Genomic DNA, 25,063 nt, shown 5'->3' on the forward strand with positions numbered 1-25,063 from the left:
TGCTTTCTTTGAAATTGGTTTTTATTAATTCACTTTTCACATGGTTCCTGTTGGGGGATGCCAAGAAATCCCCGCCTATCTACTCAGTTTCCATATTCCTACCCTTCTCTCCACATCACATGGGCCTGTGACATGCACTCTTCTCGTTCACATCCCACACATGCGCAAAGCGCCTCTAAACAGATGGGCTTTTTTAGCTCCCAGCCCCAGGCATGCTGTTTCGCTCCCGGCCCCATTTTCCCTGCAGTGGTCTAGTGCGCAGGCGCCAGTGAGTCACTGTGACTTCTGCCCCAGTGACCTCCGGAGTGCGCAGCAACAAGGTTAGCTCCCCACTTCCTCCTGGCATCCTGATAGGAACCATAGTGTATACATGTATCTCCATAAATATACAGTATACACACATATATATATATATATATATATATTTATTACAGACCAAAAGTTTGGACACCTTCTCATTTAAAGATTTTTCTGTATTTTCATGACTATGAAAATTGTACATTCACACTGAAGGCATCAAAACTATGAATTAACACATGTGGTATTATATACTTAGCAAAAAAGTGTGAAACAACTGAAAATATGTCTTATATTCTAGGTTCTTCAAAGTAGCCACCTTTTGCTTTGATGACTGCTTTGCACACTCATGGCATTCCCTTGATGAACTTCAAGAGGTAGTCATCGGAAATGGTCTTCCAACAATCTTGAAGGAGTTCCCAGAGATGCTTAGCACTTGTTGGTCCTTTTGCCTTCACTCTGCGGTCCAGCTCACCCCAAACCATCTCGATTGGGTTCAGGTCTGGTGACTGTGGAGGCCAGGTCATCTGGCGTAGCACCCCATCATTCTCCTCCTTGGTCAAATAGCCCTTACACAGCCTGGAGGTGTGTTTGGGGTCATTGTCCTGTTGAAAAATAAATGATGGTCCAACTAAACGCAAACCGGATGGAAAAGCATGCCGCTGCACGATGCTGTGGTAGCCATGCTGGTTCAGTATGCCTTCAATTTTGAATAAATCCCCAACAGTGTCACCAGCAAAGCACCCCCACACCATCACACCTCCTCCTCCATGCTTCATGGTGGAAACCAGGCATGCAAAGTCCATCCGTTCACCTTTTCTGCGTCGCACAAAGACACGGTGGTTGGAACCAAAGATCTCAAATTTAGACTCATCAGACCAAAGCACAGATTTCCACTGGTCTAATGTCCATTCCTTGTGTTCTGTAGCCCAAACAAGTCTCTTCTGCATGTTGCCTGTCCTTAGCAGTGGTTTCCTAGCAGCTATTTTACCATGAAGGCCTGCTGCACAAAGTCTCCTCTTAACAGTTGTTGTAGAGATGTGTCTGCTGCTAGAACTCTGTGTGACAATGACCTGGTCTCTAATCTGAGCTGCTGTTAACCTGCGATTTCTGAGGCTGGTGACTCGCATAAACTTATCCTCAGAAGCAGAGGTGTCACTTGGTCTTCCTTTCCTGGGGAGGTCCTCATGTGAGCCAGCTTCTTTGTAGCGCTTGATGGTTTTTGCAACTGCACTTGGGGACACTTTCAAAGTTTGCCCAATTTTTCGGACTGACTGACCTTCATTTCTTAAAGTAACAATGGCCACTCGTTTTTCTTTACTTAGCCGTTTTTCTTGACATAATACAAATTCTAACAGTCTATTCAGTAGGACTATCAGCTGTGTATCCACCAGACTTCTGCACAACACAACTGATGGTCCCAACCCCATTTATAAGGCAAGAAATCCCACTTATTAAACCTGACAGGGCACACCTGTGAAGTGAAAACCATTTCCGGTGACTACCTCTTGAAGCTCATCAAGAGAATGCCAAGAGTGTGCAAAGCAGTCATCAAAGCAAAAGGTGGCTACTTTGAAGAACCTAGAATATAAGACATATTTTCAGTTGTTTCACACTTTTTTGTTAAGTATATAATTCCACATGTGTTAATTCATAGTTTTGATGCCTTCAGTGTGAATGTACAATTTTCAAAGTCATGAAAATACAGAAAAATCTTTAAATGAGAAGGTGTGTCCAAACTTTTGGTCTGTAATATATATATATATATATATATATATATATACACATACATATACACATACAGTAGCTATTGAACCCGTTCTAGCCTGGGTGGCGAGCATTTTTATTGGTGCATTTTTAATTTTATTAATGGCGCCGGAGTCAGCACGTGCGCAAACCGCGCTATTTTTTTTAAAGACATTGGCTGCAAATTCGCATATACAGTGTCTGCAATAAAATGGCGCCGCAATGTGGTATGCACACGTGTGGACTACGACGCCTCGCTGCTCAGGCGCCACCCATCCCGCTTTCGGACTAATGGACGCGTCCAGCATATACAAGATGTACTGAGAATACAGGGGGTGTACTCACTTATGCTGAGCGATTTTATATTAATACACACACACATATATACATACATACATACATACACATATATACACACACACACTATATACATACATAAATGTGATATCATAGAATGGTAGAGTTGGAAGGTACCTCCTGGGTCATCTGGTCCAACCCCCTGCTCAAAGCAGGATTCGCTAAATCATCTCAGACAGATATCTGTCCAGCCTCTGTTTGAAGACATCCATTGAAGGGGAACTCACCACCTCTCGTGGCAGCCTGTTCCACTCATTGATCACCCTAACTTTCAAAGTTTTTTCTAATATCTAATCTGTGTCTCCTCCCATTACGTTTCATCCCATTGCTTCTAGTCTTTCCTTGTGCAAATGAGAATAAAGATAATCCTTCTACAATGTGACAGCCCTTGAGATATTTGTAGACAGCTATTAAGTCTCCTCTCAGTCTTCTTTTTTGCAAGCTAAACATTCCCAAATCTTGCAACCGTTCCTCATAGGACATGGTTTGCAGACCGGTCACCATTCTGGCCGCTCTTCTCTCAATTTGCTCCAGTTTGTCAATGTCTTTTTTAAAATGTGGTGCCCAAAACTGGACACAGTATTCCAGATGAGGTCTGACCAAAGAGGAGTAAAGTCTGATAATGACTTCCCGTGATCTAGACTGTATGCTTTTGTTAATACATCCCAGAATTGTATTTGCCTTTTTTGCTGCTGCATCACACTGTTGACTCATGTTCAGTTAATGATCTATTAGTATACATAAGTCTTTTTCACATGTACTGTTGCTTAGCTCTATTCCTCCCATTTTGTATATGCTTTTTGCATTTTTATTGCCCAGTTGTAGTACTTTGCATTTTTCCCTGTTAAAACCCATTCTGTTAGTTGCTGCCCACTGCTCCAGTTTATTTAGGTCTTTTTGAATCCTCCCTCTCTCTTCTCTAGTATTAGCTATCCCTCCTAGCTTTGTGTCATCAGCAAATTTAATCAGTTTACCCTCAATTCCTTTATCTAAATCATTGATACAGATGTTGAACAATACAGGTCCCAGGTCCCAGGACAGAGCCCTGTGGTACCCCACTTGAGACATTCATCCAGTTGGATGTGGAGCAATTTACGACCACCCTTTGAGTCCGATCACTAAGCCAGTAATGAATCCACCTAACAGTTGCCTTGTCCATTCCATACTTGGTCATTTTTTCAATAAGGATGGTGTGAGATATTTTGTCAAACGCTTTGCTGAAGTCAAGATATACTATATCTACAGCATTTCCTTGATCCACCCAGTCAGTGATTCTGTCATAGAAGGAAATTAAGTTAGTCTGACATGACTTGTTAGTTACAAACCCATGTTGACTCTGGTTAATCACTTCATTCTTATCCAGGTACTTACATACATGTTGTTTAATAATTTGTTCAAAGATCTTTCCTGATATAGAAGTATATATTTTATATAGTTACACCAGTTGGCACTAGTTCACATTAGGAGATGCTGGTCAGGTTTCTCTGGTTTGTATTACTATAAGGGGGTGTAACTGCCTCTTGCCTGATTCAGCACTCCTCCCATCAACCAGCAGGTGATGTATAAACAGCTCTGCTTGCCCTTTTAAATATAGGTGTTTTTAGCCCAGAAGAAGACATGTTTGTCCGTTTAGTTGTAGGCTGGTAGCCCAAAAGTGGCATGGAAGGCAGAGGTAGTTACCCATCAGGGGGAGGTTACCTTGCCGTGGTAGATGGGCACACATGAATTGGCCAATTTATGCGCTAAAAACCTTAGTTTTTTTTAAGTACTTGTTGCTGAGCAAAACAGTTTAGATCCTAATGTTTTCATTGTTAAGACGTATGTTCGCCATATGGAGTGCAGCTGCATTCTTTTGAGAGAGATATATATATATATATATATATATATATAGTATATTTTATAGTTACATCAGCTGGCACCAGTTCACATTAGGATGTGCTGGTCAGGTTTCTCTGGTTTGTGTATATATATCAGCTCTGTATATATCGCACTGAGAATACAGGGGGATGTAATCACTTACGCTGAGAGCTGTATGTACAACGTACTGAGAATACAGGGGGTGTACTCGCGCTGAACGCTGTATATATAATGTACTGAGAATATAGGGGGGTGTACTCACTTTAGCTGAGTGCTGTATATTTAACGTCCTGAGAATACAGGAGGGGTGTACAGTCATGGCCAAAAGTATTGAGAATGAGACAAATAGGAATTTTTCCAAAGTTTACTGCCTCATTTTTTGTAATGGCAATTTGCATATACTCCTGAATGTCAAAGAGTGATCAGCTTAACAGCAATTACTGTACTTGCAAAGTCAATATTTGCCCAGAAAATTAACTTTAACCCCCAAAACACATTTAAACATCATTGCAGTCCTGCCTTAAAAGGAGCAGCTAACATCGTTTTAGTGTTTGATCCATTAACACAGGTGTGGGTGTTGATGAGGACAGGGCTGGCGATCAATCAGTCATGATTAAGTAAGAATGACATCACTGGACACTTTAAAAGGAGGCTGGTTCTTGGTATCATTGTTTCTCTTCAGTTAACCATGGTTATTTCTAAAGAAACACGTGCAGCCATCATTGTACTGTACAAAAATAGCCTAACAGAGAAGAGTATCGCAGCTACAAAGATTGCACCTCAGTCAACAATCTATCGCATCATCAAGAACTTCAAGGAAAGAGCTTCCATTGTTGTCAAAAAGGCTCCAGCAAGCGCCAGGACCGTATCTTAAAACTGTTTCAGCTGCGGGATCGGACTACCAGCAGTGCCGAGCTTGCTCAGGAATGGCAGCAGGCTGGTGTGAGTGCTTCTGCACGCACTGTGAGGCGGAGACTCTTTGAGCAAGGGCTGGTTTCAAGGAGGGCAGCAAAGAAGCCACTTCTCTCCAGAAAAAACATCAGGGACCGACTGATATTCTGCAAAAGGTACAGGGAGTGGACAGCTAAGGACTGGGGCAAAGTCCTTTTCTCTGATGAATCCCCTTTTCGATTGTTTGGGACATCTGGAAAACAGCTTATTCGGAGAAGAAGAGGTGAGTGCTACCACCAGTCTTGTCTCATGCCAACTGTAAAGCATCCTGAAACCATTCATGTGTGGGGTTGCTTCTCAGCCAAGGGAATTGGCTCACCCACAGTCTTGCCTAAAAACACAGCCATGAATAAAGAATGGTACCAGAATGTCCTCCAAGACCAATTCTCCCAACCGCCCAAGAGCAGTTTGGCGCCCAACAATGCCTTTTCCAGCATGATGGAGCACCGTGCCATAAAGCAAAGGTGATAACTAAATGGCTCATGGAACAAAACAGAGATTTTGGGTCCATGGCCTGGAAACTCCCCATATCTTAATCCCATTGAGAACTTGTGGTCAATCATCAAGAGACGGGTGGACAAACAAAAACCAACAAATTCTGGCAAAATGCAAGCATTGATTATGCAAGAATGGACTGCTATCAGTCAGGATTTGGTCCAAAAGTTGATTGAGAGCATGCCAGGGAGAATTACAGAGGTCTTGAAGAAGAAGGGGCAACACTGCAAATATTGACTTGCTGCATTAACTCATTCTAACTGTCAATATAACCTATTGGTACTCATAATATGATTGCAATTATATTTCTGTATGTGATATAAACATCAGACAAACACTAATAAAAACCAGAGGCCAGCAGATCATGTGAAAATATAATTTTGGTGTCATTCTCAAAACTTTTGGCCATGACTGTATTCACTTACGCTGATCGCTGTATATATAAATGTACTGAGAATACAGGGGGGGTGTACTGACTTATGCTGACTGATGTATATATAATGTACTGATAATATGGGGGTGTACTCACAAATTTGTCTCTCTCTTTCTCGCTCTCTTGTTCTGGACATATTGTCGTCATGGCGCCACACTGAGCATGCTCAGTCTATAGAGGCTCCTATCAGGATGCCAGGAGGAAGTGGAGAGCTAACTGTGGCGCAGAGGAGCTTTACCCGCTCACCCCAAGAACATATACCGGACACCGGGTCCGCGTCTGCAGGGATTCCTTACACCCAGCAGAAACAACCGGAACCCCTGGCGAACTATGTGTGCCAGGAACACCAAAAACTGATTAAGTACCAGGGTCAGGAGTCACGGAGGCACCAAGGACCAGGGAGTGTGAACTCCAGCAGAAGGCCCTACCACCAGGTCAGCAGGTGCAAGACAGAGACCAAGTTAGGCCTAGCTCCAGGCAGGTCAGAAACTTATCGAGGAAAGGCAAGGAACAGGAGGCCCCACACCCGCTCACTAGGGGGAGTCCTGATATGCACACTTCACCCTGAAGTGCCCTGGACCGTGCCAGAAACACCACTAGTAAAGGTACTGAAGTGAACTGTTGTGTGTGCCTATCCTTCCTCTGACCCGGCTGAGTCCCCTCTGTCTTGCATCCCTACACTTACGCTGCCCTGAGGCCCCGCTCCGCCTGTGGGGAATCGTACCAACTAAGCTGCCTAAACACCGGCCTCAGAGGACTGTCGCAGCGCTGGTGATCCTCAGACACCACGGGTGGGGTCACGAATATCCCTATCCTATACAACTTCCCCCCTTCTTTTTAAGAGTGACCCCAGGGTACAGGTCCGGGAGCCGACCACCGCGACATCCACCAAGGTCAGGCAACAACAAGGCCCGGGCGCCGAGTCGGCCCCATCCCCTGGGCGCATCATCTGTTCCTGGCGTCAAGAACAGGATTTTGTGCCCGCAGCAACGGCAGAAATCTATACCCATTGCCACCGGGTACTGTGCACCTTTTCTAAAGACTGTATTTCCACATTTAATGTGGCGCCCGCCCAGGAAGAACGGGTGCCATTATGTGCAGGGAAAACAACAACAACTTGAGCAATCCCATCGTGGGCCAGGTTTCCCAACGGCGCCAAAAGCTCAGACCACCCCTTGCAATAGAGACTGACCGCATAGTTGTGTCCGTCAAGACGGATGTGACGTCCCAGGGAGTGACCGTCTGCAAGCAGCCACTGAACCGCCCCCAAAAGAGGAGGAGAAAGAGAGGGAGACAAGGCGTGGTCTTGGCAAGTCTAGACAGACCACACCTGGCAGCAGCGATGGAAGCAGAGCGAGATGTGCCCTCCGTCGCTGGCCCACCATCAGCCACCTCTCTTACCCTGGAGGGATACAGTGTCCATTTGACAGCGGAGGAGGCCGAGTTCCTCCGTGGTGGGATGCAGGACCTGACCCGACGAGTGGAGGAGGCCCAGCGGAAAGCGGTCGCAGAGTGGAGAGAGGAGATGCTGGGGAAGCTTGCGGCCCAACGCCAAGATACGCCGCGCCCTACCAGCGATGCCACAGCCCAGGCGGAAATGGAAGAAGACCAGGAGGCAGCATGCAGCCCAGGAGCGGGTAAGGAAGAAACCCCTGCCCCGGGCGCTGAGTGTGCCGACCTCCTCCTGGACCGCCTACCGTCGCCTCCATCCCCGGGTGCCACAGTTTGGGAGCAGCTGCTAGCCCCGGAATATGAGGCCCAAGCTGCCGCAGCCTCCGGAAGCCTGCTACCCCTCACACTCCCGGAACCGTCAGCACCTGCCCTCGCCTGGGTGTAGAGTGTGCAAATTGAAGTGGTCAGTGGGGCGCTAGAAACTGGATAAGGCGCTGGAAAAGGATAAAACAAACCTCTTTATTGAAGTTCTAATGCCCACAACGCGTTTCTGCAGCGGTCTGCTGCCTTCATCAGGTGGAGTTATGGGAAAATGGCAGAAACAGACACTTTTATACATAAAGCAAAGGAACTCAATGGGAGGTGCCAAGGGAGAATTTGGTACTTAACCCCTTAATCACCATTAAAAAAGACAATTTCAATTTAATAACAAAGGGGACTTGAAAAAGCATTACGGGTCAATAACTACACATTATAAACTTACTATGAAGATGCAAGATGCAGACATTAATGGCAATGCTTTAAAAATACATACATTTAAAAATGCATATATAAATGAGGGTAAATAAGCATATTACATAAAAATTGGTGAGGCATATTCCGAGTATACCCCTCAACCAGTTTTTATCCCCCCAAAGATATATAAATATTAATAATTCAAATGCACACATTATCAATCGCTAAATTCAAACCTTCCGGATATAATGTGCCCAATTTAAAAATCCAAAAATTCTCTCTCTTAAGATAATTAAGCCGATTTGTTACATTATCAGGTACTTATTCTAAAATCGTGAGTTTCAAGCTAATGGGATCTCTCTGGTGGCCAGTCAGAAAGTGTTTAGAAACACTATGCTGCACATACCCATTCTTAATATTAGAGCGATGTTTATTAAGGCGGCCCTGCATTCTTTGTATAGTTCGGCCCACGTATTGTAAACCACATCCACACTACAACAAGTAGACCACATAGTCAGAATGACAGTCTACTTTACAGGTGATGGGGAATTGTTCACCAGTGGTTTGCGAGCAGAAGGATACTGCCCCATGATTAATGGTACCACAGCATAAACAGCCAGGATATCTGAAAGCAAAACAACCTACTCCTTCTTGCCTTTGCCTCCCATATCTCCGTACTGAAGCTGCAGACTTCAATGTCGTGTTACTGGGCGATATGAAGGACAGTAAATTCCGATTCTTCCTATAAACAATCCTGGGTTTACATGGCAAATGTTTGGACAAAAGCGGATCCCTCAACAGGACGCACCAATAACGACTTAATAGTTCCTGTATGTACACTCTAGATTTATTGAAAGTAGTCACTAAACTCCAATCTTTATATCCTGTATTCGTATACTCACAGTTAGGGCCAGAAAATCGAGCCAGACATGATTCTTTTATGTGCATCCCTAATCAATTTCTTAGGATACCCCTTCCTCAAGAAGCTTTTTTTCAAGGACATCAGCCTCCTTTTCAAAATCTTCATCCTGCGTACAATTTTTCCGTATACGCCAATACTGGCCATACGGAATGTTCTTAATCCACCTTGGAAGATGGCCACTGTCAAATCTGAGGTAGCTATTCACATCCACGGTTTTGAAATGGGTGGATGTGAGAACCCTCCCCAAATCATCCAATTTCAAAACTAAGTCAAGAAACTGTATGGAGTCACTTGACATGGATACAGTGAACTTAAGACCCCATGAGGTATTATCCAAAATTTCAAAGAAATCCTGGGCTGATTTTTCCATCCCTTCCCAGATAAAGAACAGATCATCGATGTAACGACGATATAATCGTATATGGCCTTGGGTTAGAGGAGAAGACGTGATGAACGTGATTCAAAGCGTCCCATGAAGATATTTGCGTAGCTGGGAGCTACCCTCGTCCCCATTGCACAGCCCTTTATTTGCTTATAAAAATTATCTTCGAATGAGAACACATTATTATTTAATATGAATTCTATTGATTTCAAAATAAACTCTTTTTGAAAAAGGGGGATACTACCATCTTCCATTAAGTAATGGCGCACCGCTTCTGTACCTAGTTCGTGGGAGATATTACTGTAAAGAGCTGCAACGTCTGCTGTGATAAGGATACAGTTCTTCACAGACGGCAAACTTCTAACTGTGGCAATTAAAGTTGAGGAGTCTTTAAGATAGGACCCCAATTCACATACATATTTCTGAAGAAACAAGTCGATGAAGTGTGATAGACTGGATGTAATGGAATTTATCCCGGATATGATGGGGCGCCCAGGTGGATTACAAGGATCCTTGTGTAATTTAGGTAAAAAATAAAAAATGGGGGTCCGATAACTTGAGATATCTAAGAACCTTTTTTCATTCTTATTCAGAATGCCCTTTTCATAATTATAATTATTTGATTAAGGAAGGTTAACAAAGATGGAGATAGAAGGATCAATGTCCAATTTATGGTAGTATTGGTCGTCACTAAGTATCCTAAGACCCTCACACAAGTACCAGGATCTGTCCATAATCACGACTCCTCCTCCTTTATCAGCATTTTTTATTATAATGTCATTATTGTTCTTCAAAGTCTGCATTGCTTCCCTTTCATTTTTCATCAAATTGTCTGGTTTCCTGCGCGGCTTAATCGAGAGTAGATCTTTGAGGACCAATTGTTGGAAAGATTCTATATGTGCACCCTTGTGGTGCATCGGGTAAAACTTATTAAAGCCTCCCCTGACCGCCATATGCTTATATTGATCAGTAGGGATGGTTACCTCATCAGGTGAATTGGAAAAACCTGTGGAAGCATTGGGAGCTGGTAATTTCTTGCCACGTTCCTCTATTAAAAAATGTCGCTTAATAGTCAATTTACGAAAGAATTCGTTCAGATCTAAGAAAAGATCAAAACTATTTAATTCGGCATCTGGACAAAATGATAATCCTTTAGCCAATAAGGAAGTTTCACCTTCTGTAAGCATGTGACTTGAAAGATTAAATATACCACAGGATCTTAAATCACTAGTCTCCGAAATTTGTGAGCTGGATGCTACCTCACCTATACCTTTGTTTTCTTAGTGATTAGGGATTCCGAGGTCACGGCTATTACCTGAGATCCCTCTACCTCCTCTACATCCACGTGTCCTCTTTTGTTTTTTGGGTGGCGCCCTGGTGCCACTTGAAAAAACTGAGTGATTTTTGAATCTTTCATTGTTATTGGTGGCTTAAATGGGCCAAGTAATGGTGTAGATCTCATTGCTATGTTAGCCGTATCTAACATGGGCGCAGTTAGAAACAAGGCAGAATTTTTTTACCTGCAATGCTGGCGAGTCCATGGTGCATGTGGTATCCACAATGGGTTCGACCAAATTAGTATTATTATCTCCTGATTCAAATAATTCCTGACTCATGTCTGGTCCTATTAACCTATTAAAGTCTTGCGAGGTCAGGTGAATTGTGAGACATAAGGAAGCATCCACAGTGTTCGTATTACTAAATGGACATTCGTGACCTGATGCCAACCCAGCACCCTGATTTGTTAAAGGTATAATGTTGGGGAAAGAGGTAATGGAACTACTCATACATGACATAATGATGGGTTCCATTGTGTTATGTGCAACTTCAGGTGTGTTGTTAAGCATAACCATGGAATTATTAATATCAGAGGCAGTGATTTTTCCTTTGTCACTGACATTACATGCAGCAATTGTGCCCTGTTACTCCGGTATTATTGACTCTATGGGGAGCACGGACACATTGTCCAACCTCATGGAATTCCCCAAACCATCATTACAGCCAAAATCCAAGGGTGGAACAAACTGATTTGATAATGCTGCAGTCTGCATAATGCCATCACTGCCTTGCATCTTATGCTGATTTAATGGTGCACCTGATGGAATGGAGAATACAGCAGTTTTGGGTACACTTCTATTCTTTCCTAGCAAGGTATTCTTATGCTTCTCGTAATTATCCCTTTGCTCTTTAGTTTTTAAGATTCCAGACGGACCAGTAGTGGGTATTTTTGCCCGCTGTGCTACCATTTTACTTGTAGTGTCACCTTCACCTACAGTGTTACGTGTTTGGGAAGAGATCCCAGGAGCTTTCCATTTTCTCTCTTAAATATTTATTCCCTTTTTTCTTCACAATGTCACCTTCAAACCTCAATAATCTACTTTTAAGAACGGGATCAAATTCCTGTAAGTCCCTATGACAGGAGTATAGTTCCAAATTATTCCTTAAATCACCCATCTCGCCCATAGCCTTATCCACCAGGGTTGTTCTTTTCCTAATGAGGAGCTCCATAAGATTCATTGAGCAATCAGTGAGACATTCATCCCAATGTTTAGTGAACTCAATGTCCTGGGGAAAAGAGGATGATACTTTCACCCTTAAACCTCTGGGCGTGATTCTGTTATGCACATATTGTTTGAGAAACAGTATATCCAATTTATTAACAATCTCGATCTTGGATCGGTTTTCAAACTCCAAAAATAGATCGTACATGCGTTTCTTATCTGATTCGCTCAAGGTATCCCGATGTGTGGTGCAGATCCCCTCCACATGGGGGCTATTAGGGGTGTGAATAGCTTCCAAGATGAGCCTCTTTCTCCTGGACTCCCCATGGGACAAGTAGTCCATATTGACTGCGTGAGTGTAAAGGGAACTACCACAAAATATATATTATAGGGTGGACGTATGACTATATATAGAAGAAGGACCTGTTACGGCTAAAACAGATAAAAAACAATTCTGAAACAAAAAAATGGAAAAAATCCCACTAAATGATTAAAATGTACATGGGATACACAGATAACAATAGATTGCCACTATTACATGTCCATGTAACTTGCAGACGTGATAATATATAGAATGAGAAACCTGTTACGGCTAAGGCAGATAAAACAATTATGAAACAAAAAAAAAAAAAAAAAAAAAAAGGAAAAAATCCCACTAAATGATTATAATGTACATGAGATGCACAAAAGACTTTGAATTGCTAATGAATGTTACATATCCAAGGCCATATACGACTATATCGTCGCTACATCGATGATCTGTTCTTTATCTGGGAAGGGACGGAAAAATCAGCCCAGGATTTCCAGAATTGGCGTATACGGAAAAATTGTACGCAGGATGAAGATTTTGAAAAGGAGGCTGATGTCCTTGAAAAAAGCTTCTTGAGGAAGGGGTATCCTAAGAAATTGATTAGGGATGCACATAAAAGAATTAAACCGCTCAGTCAGGAATCATGTCTGGCTCGATTTTCTGGCCCTAACTGTGAGCATACGAATACAGGATATAAAGATTGGAGTTTAGTGACTACTTTCAATAAATCTAGAGTGTACATACAGGAACTATTAAGTCGTTATTGGTGCGTCCTATTGGGGGATCCGCTTTTGTCCAAACATTTGCCATGTAAACCCAGGATTGTTTATAGGAAGAATCGGAATTTACGGTCCTTCATATCGCCCAGTAACACGACATTGATATCTGCAACTTCAGTACGGAGATATGGGAGGCAAAGGCAAGAAGGAGTAGGTTGTTTTGCTTGCAGATCTCCTGGCTGTTTATGCTGTGGTACCATTAATCATGGGGCAGTATCCTTCTGCTCGCAAACCACTGATGAACAATTCCCTATCACCTGTAAAGTAGACTGTCATTCTGACTATGTGGTCTACTTGTAGTAGTGCGGATGTGGTTTACAATACGTGGGCCGAACTATACAAAGAATGCAGGGCCGCCTTAATAAACATCGCTCAAATATTAAGAATGGGTATGTGCAACATAGTGTTTCTAAGCACTTTCTGACTGCCCACCAGAGAGATCCCATTAGCTTGAAACTCACGATTTTAGAACAAGTACCTGATAATGTAACAAATCGGCTTAATTATCTTATGAAGAGAGAGAATTTTTGGATTTTTAAATTGGGCACATTATATCTGGAAGGTTTGAATTTAGCGATTGATAATGTGTGCATTTGAATTATTAATATTTATATATTTTTGGGGGGATAAAAACTGGTTGAGGGGTATACTCGGAATATACCTCATCAATTTTTATGTAATATGCTTATTTACCCTCATTTATATATACATTTTTATATGTAAGTATTTTTAAAGCATTGCCGTTAATGTCTGCATCTTGCATCTTCATAGTAAGTTTATAATGTGTAGTTATTGACCCGTAATGCTTTTTTAAGTCCCCTTTGTTATTAAATTGAAATGGTCTTTTTTAATGGTGATTAAGGGGTTAAGTACCAAATTCTCCCTTGGCACCTCCCATTGAGTTCCTTTGCTTTATGTATAAAAGTGCCTGTTTCTGCCATTTTCCCATAACTCCACCTGATGAAGGCAGCAGACCGCTGCAGAAACGCGTTGTGGGCATTAGAACTTCAATAAAGGTTTGTTTTATCCTTTTCCAGCGCCTTATCCAGTTTCTAGCGCCCCACTGACCACTTCAATTTGCACACTGTTCACTTTTACCTTGGGAGTTGTGGCTGGAGGCTGCAGAGAACTGGATACAATTTCAGCTGCAGGACCTGTAGGACCTGCGATGATGTCATCACCCATGTGACCCCACCCGGAATCACATGATTGGAAGCTCCATCTGCTAATCCAGAGGAGACACTGAAGGCATCATGGCAGCGCTATCAGCGCCAGTAGCTGTTTAACCTGGGTTGTGCGGTCTGCACAACCCACTCAGGTGAGCAGACCACTGTATCTGCACGTATATTCTACTTCCATACAGGTTCACACAAGTACTGCGCTTTTCCACCCCACCCCCTTTTTTGTCTCGCCTGGGTGTAATCACACCCAAACCCGGACTGGTCCGCAAAAATGGAGGGTCAGCTGTGAACAGCTGGAGGTGCGGTCAAAAGCCGCCAAGGCCCAAGCCAGGCAGGCGCAGGCCTCCCGTTTTAGTCCCCGGGAGGAAGGACTAATCGTCCGGTTCCACCAGGAAGCGGGATGGGGCTTTATCCGCAGCCCCCAGTTCAAGCATGACGTGTTTGTGAATCGGCTGGACGTTGAGCTCCACTTGGAGCAAGGACACCCCGACCGCAATCTGTACCCAGGAGACTTGGTCTCCTACACCCGCCACCACAGAGTACGTGGGTGGTACGCCCTGGAAGTGCACCAGGTGTTAAGGAAGACGCCCCTCCGCGTGTTGCCACGGATGACCGGTCAGGATCCGTAGGCAAACACGAGCCGTATCCCCGGTGGGGATACCACCACTAATGCGGCCCCGGAGGCTGAACTTCCTTGTTTTTCCATTGCTGTTTATGTTTATTACGACGTTGTGCCTGCGGACGGTGAGCAGTCAACAAACTGTTATTGTACATAGTTGGCACCTATTGAGGTGCCCCCTATTGGTTTTATATGCACAACATCAGACCTCAGAACAAAAACCTGTCTGGTGTGGCACCAACCGAGGTCCAACTCGGGATCATCATGCCCTGCAGCCACCCCAGGGCCTACGTGGAGGGTTTGCTTTGGACAGATCCCGCATGCTGCTGAACTTGCACTTATACAAGATTTTCTACTGTTCTCTACATATATATTTTAATATGTATCACGTATAACCTGCAACGTTCAAGAAAAGTGTCTCTCATAAAGGGAAGATTGTTATTGTTTAAAAAGCATTTAAATTTTTAAATGTTTGAAATATACCATGTCTTTGCTCTATTGTAGCCCACGGACGTGCTATATTTCACCAGGGGGGAATGTGGCGCCCCTGAGGGTTCAGTCGCCACAGGGGTACTGCACCTCAGAACGAGGCGTGCTATTTCCTCTCCCAGGTAAGGATGGAGTGCTACACAGGACCCCAACCACACACTCAACACTACACCACTCCAGTTCTGCAGGGGGCCTAAAGCACCATAGTGCTACCCCGGACCTGAATGGAGGAGTTAGGGGGGAAACAAAATTATGGGGAACCACGTAGTGAGTGAGGGTGGAGGAAGCATTTACTTAAGACACCTAAAGAAAATTCTATATAACTGGAGGCCATCTTTATAACCGGGTCTTTAGTCGTGGTTCTTTGGGACGGTCAGTCAGCACAAGGCTGCAGCCGGCTCAGGGGTTCACGGTTCCCGGTCTCAGACCTCGAGACAGGGGATTGGGGCAGAGTTATAGCCGGCTCTGTCCCCGGTCAGAGTCCAACCAAGAAGGCCCAGGAGGGGAGCAGAGGAGATAAGCTCCACAGGCGAAAGGATCTCAGGGGGTGCGGACGGAGCGGAGTCGCCACCTGCATACCTTAATCTGGCCCCGCCAGAGAGACCCTGCCGCAAGAGGGGGTACTGGTCCCTGATTATCTGACTTTGCACTTCACGTCTCTGTCGAAAAAGTCTGGAGGCTTATGTTGATCCCAGGGGGATACGGACGGAGCGGAGTTGCCACCTGTATGCCCTAATCTGAGTTTATCCAGAGGGACCCGGCCTTACGCCACGTTCTCACCACAAGTCACCAAAAAGGGCACCCAGCCGGTCCGGGGACTACACGTTACCCACAAGGGACATCGCAGTACCCGTACTGGACTCAGTGGGGGACACAAGGCGGGAGAAACTGAACAAGAGAGGAACACACTAGAGCGGGAGGTCCTGTCAAGCGCTTCTGAACTACCTTGAGTGTGCTGAACCCCACTCTGTCGGCTGCAGCTCGCCGTGTGACAGCAGAAAGAGAAGCTCTGAGCTGAGAAAACTCAACTATGAGAAAAGACTTGGATGACTTCAACTACTGCCTCTGTCTGTTCTTTCCTCCGCGGCTCTGCACCCGCCAACGCTCTACTCTTACTCTCTACGCTGCCCTGAGGCCACCGCTCTACCTGTCGGGAGTCGTACCAACTAAGCTGCCTAAGCACAGGCCTCAGAGGACTGTCGCAGCGCTGGAAAATCTCACCAGACACCACGGGTGGCGTCACGAACATTCCCTATCCCATATAACTTCCCCCCTTTCTTTTAAGAGTGACCCCAGGGCACGGGCCCGGGAGCCGACCACCGTGATATCCCCCAAGGTCAGGCAACAACAACAAGGCCCGGGCGCCGAGTCGTGTCCCCCATCACCCTGGGCGCGTCATAACCTTGTTGTTGCGCACGCCGGAGGTCACTGGAGCGGAAGTCCCAGTGACTCCCTGGCGCCTGTGCACTAGTAGATAGGCGGGGATTTCTTAGCGTCCCCTAGGTAAGAACCATGTGAAAACGGAATTAATAAAAAACAATTTCAAAGAAAGCAAACTTCTAATATGGGACATAGAAATGTAAATCTATACATACCTGTATCACCTGTATGCCCACATTAGAGGTCAGATAAGTCCCAGGGGGTGACACATTCCCTTTAAGCTCTTTATGTAGTAAGATTAGTGGCCAATATGGTGATCAGTTTGTGCCACTGCAAAATTACAGCCAATTAAGCAGTTTTTCCTGGTTTTATATGGTTTATATGTGGCCCTAATCTGTGGGCTGAACATACAGTATGACAAGTCTATGGAATTAAAAAAAAAAAAAAAAAGTACCACACGCACTTGATGTCTAATTTGTGGATTTACAATGCACTGACAAACAAATGCAGAGCATTAAGACTGATCACTTGGACCCCAAGAAATCATGAGAATGAGGTTCAGGATTCCAAGAACTGGGCCCTGCAAAGTCCAGTCTTAATGTAGTGGAGGCAAGCATACTAGACCAACCAGAGAACGAATATCCCACACCACTTCTATATCGTTGTCACACTGACAGCTACAATTATCTGGTTGAATAGCAGAAATCAGAGTTATCTAGAGGTATCTCTGTAAGCTGCTGGTAGAAGCAAGTGCTAGCTATATAAAGCTAAGCACGATATGTACACCTGCACATGTACAAGGGGATAATCCTACTAACACAGGTTTAAAAGGGAACCTGTCCTGTCCTTTGTACTATCTAAATTGCACCCAATGCGTCGTTAGTGATGCAATTTGCATCACTAATACGCTTTTTTCACGCTCGTTTAGTAATAGGGGTGTGATTCATCACATTTAGTCAGGGTTGGCGCCACCCACGCCATTTGAATTCTGTTCCTGGTTTGCACTAACGTCCCTTTGCCGCGCTTGCGCAGTAGTTCATGGCCAGCTGCGCTTGCACAGTGTGTATATTGGCCAGCCGCACATGTTGATCTGGGAGCCGTGCATGCGCTGTGATGAGCGCCTCCCCGCGCGTCCGCAGGAAAGCTGTGTGTAATTCTCAGCTTCACGGTGTGTGGCCGGAGCATGCGCGGAGAGTCCTGATATGCACCCTTCACCCTGAAGTGCCCTGGACCATGCCAGAAACACCACCAGTAAAGGTACTGAAGTGAACTGTTGTGTGTGTGCCTATAATTCCTCTGACCCAGCTGGGTCCCCTCTGTCCTGCATCCCTACACTTACGCTGCCCTGAGGCCCCACTCCACCTGTGGGGAGTCGTACCAACTAAGCTGCCTAAACACCGGCCTCAGAGGACTGTCGCAGCGCTGGTGATCCTCACCAGACACCAGGCAACAACAAGGCCCGGGCGCCGAGTCGGCCCCATCCCCTGGGCGCGTCATCTGTTCCTGGCGTCAAGAACAGGATTTTGTGCCAGCGGCAACGGCAGAAATCTATACTCATTGCCACTGGGTACTGTGCTCCTTTTCTGAAGACTGTATTTCCACATTTAATGTGGCGCCCGCCCAGGAAGAAAGGGCGCCAATATGTGCAGGGAAAACAACAATAACTTGAGCCCTCCCATCGTGGGCCAGGTTCCCCAACAGCGCCAAAAGCTCAGACCGCCCCTTGAATGGCTCCCAGATTAACATGCGCGGCTAGCCATAACATACTGCGCAAGCGCGGATGGCCGTGACATACTACACAAGCTCAGCATGGTGACATCAACGCAAGCCGGAAACAGAATAGAAATAGCGTGGGTGGCGCAAACCCTGACCAAATGCTTTTAATCACACCCCTATGACTACACGAGCGTGAAAAAAAGCATGTTAGCATCACTAACAACGCAATGGGGGCAGTTTAGATAGTACAAAGGACATGACAGTTCCCTTTAATACAATGCAATACTCCTCCTATAGTCCATTGTTCCTGACAGATTTACAAAAATATAAAACCTATTGGATGCTGCTGTTGGAAGAGTCTAAAATGGCTATAGTAAATAGCAACTAATGATCACTGCATTTACAGGGGTTAAATAGTTGGGATTAAACCAGATTCAGTCTATTCCATTGCAACTGAAACTCAGCCTAAGGCCATGGCCCTTTTTTTCAGAAGTGGGAGCCAAAACCAGGCGAGGAACAGATCAGAGAAAAGGTATAATAGAAACAAGTCACCAATTCTGCATCTATCACCCAGTCCTGGTTTTGACTCCTACTGCAGAGAAAAAATACTGACAAAATACTGATAGAGGGGCCATGGCCTTACACCACAGTCTGGCTTCCAATTTGCTCAGCTCCTGAGACCATACCATTTTATGGAGTAAATGAACCACTAATCATCATGAGAAGGGAAGATGTTAAACAGTACACTATATCAACTGGATAAACTTACCTGACAGGTAGGCAACTTTCTCCTTTAATATAGGTAATACTTCTATAGCTTTCAATATCTCATTTCTTTGAGTTCCTATGAGAAAAATAAGAGGTAAACTTAAAATCCATTGTCCTCATTTAAGCTTTTGTCTCTTTAGCAGATATAACTGTCAGGAGAAAAAAAACAGATGCAGACTTCGAATTTGATGTAGTAATCACCTGACAATGGAAGAAAAGGGGAAGAGACAGTCAGGGAAAACAGCGAGGTGAAGAAAAGAAGCCTAAGGGTCCAATAGGCAAGCATCTTTTATTTTTAATAAACCGCCCTGGATTCATTAATAATTTCAAGATACACAATGTCCCCAATTCATCAAAGTGGTTACATAATATACTTTGAAAAGTCATGAAATTTGTGCTACTTTTGTCATTTTCATGGCAGTTTCAGGCACCTCTGCCAAACTGGGCAAAGCTAAGGCAGAACCACCAGGGTTGGATGGGAAGTGGCCATGCCTGACCGTAAAATTCATCAATACGGGTGGCTGTTTTTTTTTTGTTGTTTTGTTTTTTTACACCAGAAATGTTATTGCACTCCATGACTGGAGTAAAATTTCTGACAAAGCGCATGTCACAGAGAAAATGTACCGAATTCATTAAGTGGTGTGTGCATCTAAATGAATTATGAGCATCCTACTCCAATCAACCGTTCATTAAGGCTGTGTGCACACGATGCGTTTTTAATGCGTTTCCGCAGCATTTTTGCAGCTGCGGAAACGCATTAAAAACGCATGGTAGAAGGGCAGCAATGTTCCCCAATGATAATCCGAATGTGCTGTGCCCATGCTGCGGATTTTTCCGCAACGTTTATGCTGCGCTCAAAAATCCGCAGCATGTCCATTAATTTTGCGGAAATGCAGCGTTTACGCCGCCATTGACTTGCATTAGAATGCGCCAATTCCGCAAGACTGCATCTGTACTTGCGTTATTGGCGCGTTCTAATGTGCGGATGGTACCCGGGTGTAGAGGAGAGGAGAGTCTCATCCACACCCAGGTACCATTAAAAAAGCTGTAAAAACAAGAATAAAATAAAAAAATAAGATATATTCACCTCCCGACGGCCCCCGGTCTCCTTCCCTCTGCTCGCGTGCAAGACTGAAGGACCTTCGGTGAAGTCACAGTCATGTGACCGCTGGTCCTTCAGCGCAGTGTCTCGCGATATGCCGGCAGCCAGGAACGAACGCGGCAGCACACGCCGGGCCATCGGAGGGTAAGTATAGCTTTATTTTTTTTATTTTTAAACATTCTTACGGTCACACTATATAAATAGTGTGACCTAGTTGTCAAGCACTTTATCAAGTGATGCTAAAATCGTCTGGAAAGCGCTTGTCAATCCGCATGCGGAAACGCATGTGAATCCGCATGTATTCCACAGGAAAAACGCATGTACAATCTGCATGCGTTTTTTCTGCCAGGGAGATGCAGAAATGCTGCAGAAATTTTCTGCTTCATTTCTGCATCGTGGGCACATAGCCTAAGGCTATGTACACACATTGAGCATTGATTGCAGAAATGTCTGCAACATTTCTACATCTTTTGGCAGGAAAACGCAGCCTCAAGCACATTGCGTTTTTGCCACAATTTTGCCTGCGTTTTTTTCAATGCATTCAATGGTTAAAAAACGCACAAAGATTTGACATGCTGTAAATTATTTTCTGCTCCAAATCTGCAAGTCAAAAATACTCAACGTGTGCATGACACTTCAGGTTTCGCATTCACTTTGCTGGCATCAGGTTTTGTCACAAATCCGTGCAGAAAAAAAACGCGACAAAAACGCACCAAATCTGCTATGTGTGCACACAGCCGACTGGCATTACCCAGCCCTATAAAAAAAAAGGGTCAAAGTTGCCTCCTAAATTACTAAGAGTGATTGCTCTAAGACACTGAAATTGCATTACTGCAATAGAAACATAAGAAAGCACAACAAAATGTACAAAATATTTCAAAAAAATTTCTGTAATATTAATATGACAAAATGACAGTAAAGGAAAGCACTTAGCATAGATTAGTCAATATATATGTGCCCAACAGCCAGCGTCAGGCTTAGTGCCCACAATGCAGAAATGAAGCAGAAATTTTCCTGAACATTTCTGCATCTCCTTGGCAGAAAAACGCATGCAGTTTTTACATGCGTTTTTTCAATGCATTGTATAGGCAAATACGCATGCAGAAACGCACAAGAATTGGTCATGTCTGTATTTTTTCTGAAAGTAAAATCCGAGCAGAAAAAATCCTGACCATGCGCACAGAACTTGCAGAATGTCATAGGAAGTCATGGGATAAGGCATGCAATGCGTTTCTGGAGCGTTTCCGCGCTGCAAATTCGCACCAAAAAACGAACCAAAAACGCATCATGGGCACACAGCCTTAAGGCATCTTTCATTTTTTAGGTCCCTGTCCTGTTTTGCCACCTCTCCTGGGCTGAATGCCTACAATTTATGGGTTAGGAGTAGTGTTGAGCGATACCTTCCGATATCAGGAAATATCGGATTGGATCGGACCGATACCCAAAAAGTATCGGATATCGCCGATTCCGATACCGGAAACCAATGCAAGTCAATGGGACACAAATATCGGAATGAAAATAAACCCTTTCTTTCCTTGTAGGTTAATTCAACATGAAGTAAAACAACTAAGAATAATGTAGAATGTATTACGCGAAAAGCCAGCAAATTCATCAGCGGCATACACCGGTACCCGACAATTTACAACAGAAAGAATAGAGCTTCACACATAGATTAGATAGATAGAAACAGGTCAGTCACATATATATGAAGTACAGTGACAGTGTTGCTTACTGTACTTGTCATTTAGTGTAAAGGATTTATTTGAAAAAATAATAGTGTTTTCATGCACCGTCTCTTTAAAAAAGCCAGCCGGCAATTCAGCAGAGGTACCTGACAATTTATAACAGACAGAATAGAGCTTCACACATAGATTAGATAGATAGAAACATGTCAGTCACATATATATGAAGTACAGTGACAGTGTTGATTACTGTACATGTCATTTAGTGTTAAAATAAAGGATTTATTTTAAAAAAAATTGGCGTGGGGTTCCCCTTAATTTTAGGCTCTAGCGGAGGTTAAGCAGACAGCTGGGGCAGATGTTTGAAGCCTGGGAAGGGGGTAATACCCACGGAGCTTCCCAGGCTACTAATATCAGCCCCCAGCTGAATACCTAGCCTTTACTAGCTATTAAAATGGGGGATCCCCCCAAAAAATGACATGGGGTCCCCCCTAATTTAATATCTAGCAAAGGCTAGGCAGACAGCTGGGGGCTGATATTAATAGCCCAGAAAGGGTGCCATGAATATTGGCCCCCTCCCAGGCTAGAAACACCAGCCGACAGCCGCCCCAGAAATGGCGCATCCATAGGATGCGCCAATTCTGGCACTTAGCCTCGCTCTTCCCACTGCCCTGTAGCGGTGGCAGTGGGGTAATAGGGTTGGGGTTGATGTCAGCTTATAATGCCAGCTGACATCAAGCCCAGGTTAGTAATGGAGAGGCGTCTATAAGACACTCCCATTACTAACCCCATAGTGAAAGTTAAAAAAAAAAAACACAAACACCCAGAATAAAGTCCTTTAATTGAAATAAACACACAATTCTTTATTGTTCTAAATTAAACCATACTTACCGTCACGCCCATTCCAGCTGAAGCCAACGATCTCCTGCAATAAAAGAAAAATAATAAAGCAACCTCATCCTTACCTTTCGATGGTTCCCAGGACAGCTCCAGCTCTGCTACATCGAGATGACAGGCTGGACCTCAGCAGAACGCTGCCATCCAGCCTGTCATCCCGCAGACACTGAGAAGCGCAGGCATGCTTGCGCTCCTCAGCATCTGGCTGTGACGGCATCCAGATGAACCGAGGTCATGTCCAATGAACTCTGCTCACCTCATGCACGTCACTGACAGCGTGGGAAAATTCTCCTGCACTCAGCGCTTCAGCGTGAGAATTCTCTCACGCTGTCAGTGACGTACATGAGGTGAGTTCATGTCCAATGATCTCAGCTCACCTCATGTACGTCACTGACAGCGTGAGAGAATTCTCACGCTGAAGCGCTGAGTGCAGGAGAATTTTCCCACGCTGTCAGTGACGTGCATGAGGTGAGCCGAGTTCATTGGACATGACCTCAGCTCATCTGGATGCCGTCACAGCCAGGCACTGAGGAGCGCAAGCATGCCTGCGCTTCTCAGTGTCTGCGGGATGACAGGCTGGATGGCAGCGTTCTGCTGAGGTCCAGCCTGTCATCTCGATGTAGCAGAGCTGGAGCTGTCCTGGGAACCATCGAAAGGTAAAGATGAGGTTGCTTTATTATTTTTCTTTTATTGCAGGAGATTGTTGGCTTCAGCTGGAATGGGCGTGACTGTAAGTATGGTTTAATTTAGAACAATAAAGAATTGTGTGTTTATTTCAATTAAAGGACTTTATTCTGGGTGTTGTGTTTTTTTTAAATACTTTACTAGAAATTCATGGTGGTCATGTCTAATATTGGCGTGACCCCATGAATTTCGGGCTTAGGGACAGCTGATAATGCCAAGCTGGCCTTAACCCCTTTATTACCCAGTGAGCCACCGCACCAGGGCCCTGGATGAGTTGGGTACAGCGCCAGAAGATGGCGCTTCTATGAACGCGCCATTTTCCGGGGCGGCTGCGGACTGCAATTTGCAGCGGATGGGGCCCAGAAAGTTTGGGCCTCCCTGCGCAGCGGATTCCAGCCCCCAGCTGCCTAGTTGTACCTGGCTGGACACAAAAATAGGGCGAAGCCCCATGTATTTTTTTTTTTTAATTATTTCATGAAATTCATGAAATAATTAAGAAAAAAAGGGCTTCCCTATATTGTTGTGTCCAACCAGGTACAAATAGGCAGCTGGTGGTTGGGGGCAGCCCGTTCCTGCCTGCTGTACCTGGCTGGACACAAATATAGTGCGAAGCCCCACGTCAATTTTTTCTTAATTATTTCATGAATTTCCTGAAATAATTTTAAAAAAAATTGACGTGGGGCTTCGCACTATATTTGTGTCCAGCCAGGTACAGCAGGCAGGAACGGGCTGCCCCCAACCACCAGCTGCCTATTTGTACCTGGTTGGACACAACAATATAGGGAAGCCCTTTTTTTCTTAATTATTTCATGAATTTCATGAAATAATTAAAAAAAAAAAAAAAAACGTGGGGCTTCTCCCTATTTTTGTGTCCAGCCAGGTACAACTAGGCAGCTGGGGGATGGAATCTGCAGCGCAGGGAGGCCCAAGCTTTCTGCCCCACCCCACCGCTGCAAATTGCAGTCCGCAGCCACCCCGGAAAATGGCACGTTCATAGAAGCCGGATGCTGTACCTGGCTGGCATACAAAAATATGGCAAAGCCCACGTCAAAATTTTTGGGAAAAATTAATTAAAAAATAAATAATAATTTAGGGACTGCATCTTTATTAACTCCTCAAATGTCATTTAGTGTTAAAATAAAGGATTTATTTAAAAAAAAATTGGCGTGGGATCCCCCATAATTTTAGTCTCTAGCGGAGATTAAGCAGACGGCTGGGGCAGATGTTTGAAGCCTGGGAAGGGGGTAATACCCACGGAGCTTCCCAGACTACTAATATCAGCCCCCAGCTGAATACCTACCCTTTACTAGCTATTAAAATGGGGGACCCCCCCAAAAAAATGACGTAGGGTACCCCCTATTTTAATAGCTAGCAAAGGCTAGGCAGAC

The 25,063-nt window shown here is 44.5% G+C and overlaps 1 protein-coding gene across 7 annotated transcripts in view; it reads right to left on the reverse strand.

Moving 5' to 3' along the window:
* The window catches only part of LOC141265383 (triple functional domain protein-like), a 1,868,493-nt gene that overhangs the window by 1,788,195 nt on the left and 55,235 nt on the right, over positions 1-25,063 (reverse strand). For 6 of the 7 annotated variants that reach the window (XM_073678400.1, XM_073678401.1, XM_073678399.1 and 3 more), the window contains exon 2: positions 19,312-19,386. In XM_073678400.1, coding sequence (XP_073534501.1) covers positions 19,312-19,386 — 75 coding nt within the window. Of the gene's footprint in view, positions 1-19,311; positions 19,387-25,063 lie in introns of those variants that run through there. The other variant, XM_073678402.1, reaches the window with a different exon arrangement.

Source organism: Phyllobates terribilis, unplaced genomic scaffold (genome assembly GCF_046119375.1).
Source record: "Phyllobates terribilis strain yellow unplaced genomic scaffold, ASM4611937v1 Scaffold_4__5_contigs__length_816908805, whole genome shotgun sequence".
Lineage (NCBI taxonomy): Eukaryota > Metazoa > Chordata > Amphibia > Anura > Dendrobatidae > Phyllobates > Phyllobates terribilis.